Source organism: Rhinolophus ferrumequinum (assembly GCF_004115265.2).
Source record: "Rhinolophus ferrumequinum isolate MPI-CBG mRhiFer1 chromosome 5 unlocalized genomic scaffold, mRhiFer1_v1.p scaffold_110_arrow_ctg1, whole genome shotgun sequence".
Taxonomy (NCBI): Eukaryota; Metazoa; Chordata; class Mammalia; order Chiroptera; family Rhinolophidae; genus Rhinolophus; species Rhinolophus ferrumequinum.
Genome location: NW_022680355.1, coordinates 12,483,695 through 12,487,717, shown reverse-complemented (window position 1 = coordinate 12,487,717; position 4,023 = coordinate 12,483,695). Strand labels below are relative to the sequence as shown.

At 38.8% G+C, this 4,023-nt stretch overlaps 1 protein-coding gene across 1 annotated transcript; it reads left to right on the top strand.

Annotated features, from left to right (window-relative positions):
• The first annotated feature begins 292 nt into the window (after window positions 1-292).
• On the top strand, window positions 293-859 carry LOC117019120 (PRELI domain containing protein 3B-like). Its single transcript, XM_033100525.1, has one exon. The coding sequence runs from the start codon at window positions 293-295 to the stop codon at window positions 857-859; it is 567 nt and encodes a 188-aa protein (XP_032956416.1).
• The last annotated feature ends 3,164 nt before the right edge of the window (window positions 860-4,023 follow it).

Sequence of the window (4,023 nt, the reverse complement as noted above, 5' to 3'; positions counted from 1 at the left end):
TGTTTTGAGTTTAATTCTTTGAGATTCGGTTATTTAAGCATTTAGTAAATGATCATCCCAATTCTACTACATCCAGCAATTCAGCCGAAAATTTTCCACAACTTATCATTGAAAAAAGCATTTTAATAGTTAGGTTTCTTTAGGCAGAGACAGTAAAATTGATAAAAATTAGCTAAATCCCTAGTACTCGTTAATAAGCCTGCTGTCTTTGATAATATCGTGGTGATGTTTATACTGAATAAAAGGCTCGGTCTCTTTGCCTCTTTGAGCCGCCGGACATCGCGCAGGCGCCATGAAGACCTGGACTTCGGAGCACGTCTTTGACCACCCACGGGAAACTATTACAACAGCTGCAATGCAGAAATACCCAAACCCCACGAACCCAAGTGTGGCTGGAGCTGATGTATTGGACAGACATATAGATCCTTCTGGAAAGTTGCACAGCCATAGACTTAGCACTGAGTGGGGGCTGCTTACTGGTGCAGCAAGAACCAAAACATACAAGAATATTCTGCAAGAATATTCTGTAGAGAAAACAATGGAACTCAAATCCACTAATATTCCACTTACAAATATGGTTTCAGTAGATGAGACACTTATATACAAACCACATCCTCAGGCCCCAGAAACAACGGTTTTGACTCAAGGACCCACAATCACTATGCAAGGAGTCAGTCCCAGTAGTTATCTCGAAGGACTGATGGCAAGCACGATATCTTCCAATGCTAACAAGGGCCAAGAAGCAATGGAACGGGTAACACACAGATTAAATGCTGAGACCGAAGAACTGATGGCTTTGGCAAGAGGGCGCATAAGGACACCAACAGTGGCGGTGGCAGCATTTGTAGGGAAACAATGATGAAAGTTCATGTACAAGGCCCAGTACCCCAGGTCTCGCGAGCTGGCAACATATTTATTTGTTATTTAATTTAAAAATACAACTATGTTTTAGGTCGAATTTTTTTTTTTTTTTTTTTTTAATAATCTGAAGACAGGCTATGTGACTTTCGATCAAAACCAAGAGGTACAGGGTTTTAAATAAAAGGGATCATCCGAAATGATTAGTGTTGTTTGAAATGACTCTCCGGTTTTGAGGATCCCATTATTTATGTGAAAAATTAACGATTTTTGAAAAGTACTTGGAAATTGGTATTAGCCTAGTAAATCTCCTTAAAGTAGAATTTCAACACTTTGCATGTATTGGAACTCTACCTGGCTTTGAACCAACCACAGAGCAAAGCAGAGCCACCTCTTAAATATGTGCAATTGCCCTTTGCAGCAAACTTCAAGAGGGAACTCACTTTAAAAGGAGAAATTGTAGAGTTTTAAAAGACATTGATTTGTAATAATATAACTTGCTCTGCTATAAACCACCACTAAAAACCACACTGTTTTAATTTGGTACTTAAATGACATTTTTGGAATGAACAATACCACTAAAGTAACACATAATGCCAACAAAGATACGATTTTATTGTATTAGAGTATTGTATCAATTTGCCAAAGTTTTGTAACTTAGTAAAGAAATTTCCTTCCTTGGATTTGTATTGTGTGACTTAGTATGCTATATAATGGGCTGGTTATATTAACTGAAAAAAATAAAGTCATTACTGGAATTTTGCAGCACTGTAAACTTAAACAGAAGCACAGCTGCTTACATCTTCTAGTAGTTCACATTTGCCTAACTTATAAATTGCCAAGTGTCAAAATCCTGGTTCTGTAACCCCTAAAGTATGATATTTCAGGTTATTTGAATATAATGACTTTTTGAACTAATGGTAACCACAGAACATCTTTTTTACATGAGGAGCTATACAGATGTCTTGATCTGAAGCATAAATCCCAGGTACTTAATAAAGTGGTGCCACTGCAGGGTGTGGGGGCCGTGAGGAAGAAGGAAAGAATAATAGGGAGGAAAAAAAGCATTGACCTAAACTAACCACTACATGAATTGTTCTGCAGCTGTTATTTATGGGAAATCCTCATTTTGGGTGCCTGCACTCTGAAAAAAAATCCAGTAAATGTATTTTGTTTCATATTTTGTAGCAGTCAATTATCAACAAATAAATAAGATTTTTGATACTTGCAATTGTTGCATATAGAGTCTTTTTGTTAAAAGGTAAAGCTTTGGCCTTTGTTTTACAATGCTTAATGTGATAAACTTCCAGTCAGGTTTCCTATAAAAGAAACCAAGTAATATATGCACATAAACCACAGGAATAGTATATCAAACTATTTAAAATTAGTGTTTTTCTACTTAAAATATTGTTTAGATTAAGACTTCTTAGGGCATTTGTAAAAGCAAGTTAAATTCAATAAGGGTTTTGATTATATTTTTGTAACCAGAAAAGGTTTTTGCAACTGAAGTAACATTTCAGCTAAACAAAACGTTGCTAGATACTGATTTCAATAAAAAATTGCCTTGTATAATTTTTATAAGTTATACTTGTTTTGGAAAAAAAAAGGTTTAATGAATGCCCTAACGATAAAAAGATTTCTAAAACAACACACACAAAAAGGCTTTGTGCAAGTTGGAAAAATACTTAAGAGTGACATTACCAGGTGTCATTTTTTACCTACAGAAAAATAGCAACATGGAAGCACATCAGGAACATTATGTGTAGCCTTAGTTTCAAGAGCTTTGTTTGTCTTAAAATGGCAGAAAATCTATGATATTTTCCCACAGTTGACGTGTCTCCATCAGTTAGAAAGGAGGGCAAATGTACGTAGCAAAATGTGATTTCAATCAGTAGCTTGAGGCATCCAACAAAAATGTTGAGACCTTATAATGTCTTCTCCCAGGGATGCTGTGCAAGCCAGTATTTTTTTCCCAAAAGGCAAAACCAGTCACTGTTCAAAACCAACATGGCTAGGTATACAATATCAGTAACATCTGTGAATTTCTCTGCAAACCCATCAGCAGGCACAGGCGGTAATTTAACAACCAAATAAGCAAAGTAAATGACTCTACAGAGAACTCTTTTACATACGATGGGCAATGGGTGGTGACGCGATCAAATTACTCAAGCTGTCCCACTGAGTTTACAGTTTTCTTCTCCAAAAATACTATTGTCACTGCTGCCATCACCACCTAGGTCTGAATGTCCCCTACCTCCAAACACCCATCTGCTACTCCATTCGAGTAAGACGTCTCCACAGTTTTCTAAATCCATTAGGAACTTGCAGAGCTTCTTATCTTTGCTCATGCGGTTACCTCTGCCTGGATGACTTGTGTTTATTTCTCCCCTTGGAGAAAGCCTACTTATTCTTCCAGATCCTGTTCACAACATTATCTCCCCTTGGAAGACGTTCTCCCAGAGGCCCCTAATGGAACAGTTAGTCATTTACCTTTTGCTGTGTCCCCCCTCCCCCAAAATTCATATGTTGAAGTCCTAGATCTATCTAACCACCGATTTGACAGCTCCAAATGTATGTTTCAGGCTTCTGCAAAGTAACATGGCCAACCCAGAACTCTGAATTTTGTACCCCTAGTCTTTTCCATCACAGTAAAGGAGTACCACCACTTGTCCAGACGCGCAAGCAAAACCTCCAAGACTCACCTTTGCTCCTCTCTTTGACTCATTCCCACATCAAACCTCTCAGCCCCCTGTGGGTGTCGGGGTCAGACTTTGAAAAAGTCTTTCTCTGGCCAAGATAATTTTTAAGCTTCCCCCACTCCAATGCTCTCCTTATTGTGTCCACTGGAACTCCAGTCAATCATCAGGGAACTCCCCTCCTCCTTGACCTGTTCTGTGCACGTGTTTTTCATTGCCTTGGATCTCTTCTGAGAACCTGCCTTACCTGTACCCTTCCCACGAGGTTTCGGCATTATCTCCCATGCCCTTCTTGGTACCCCATCCCGAGGCTGGGTTGGTGCTCTCCTTATTCCCCATGTTTGCTTCCAAATAATCCTCTCTTCCTCCTTCCTACAACTCCCTTCATTTGAATTTTATGCCATCAGATAATAACCCTGGCACAATTTCTTCTCCTTGCTGCAGTTCCTCATTGCTCCATGGGGACACT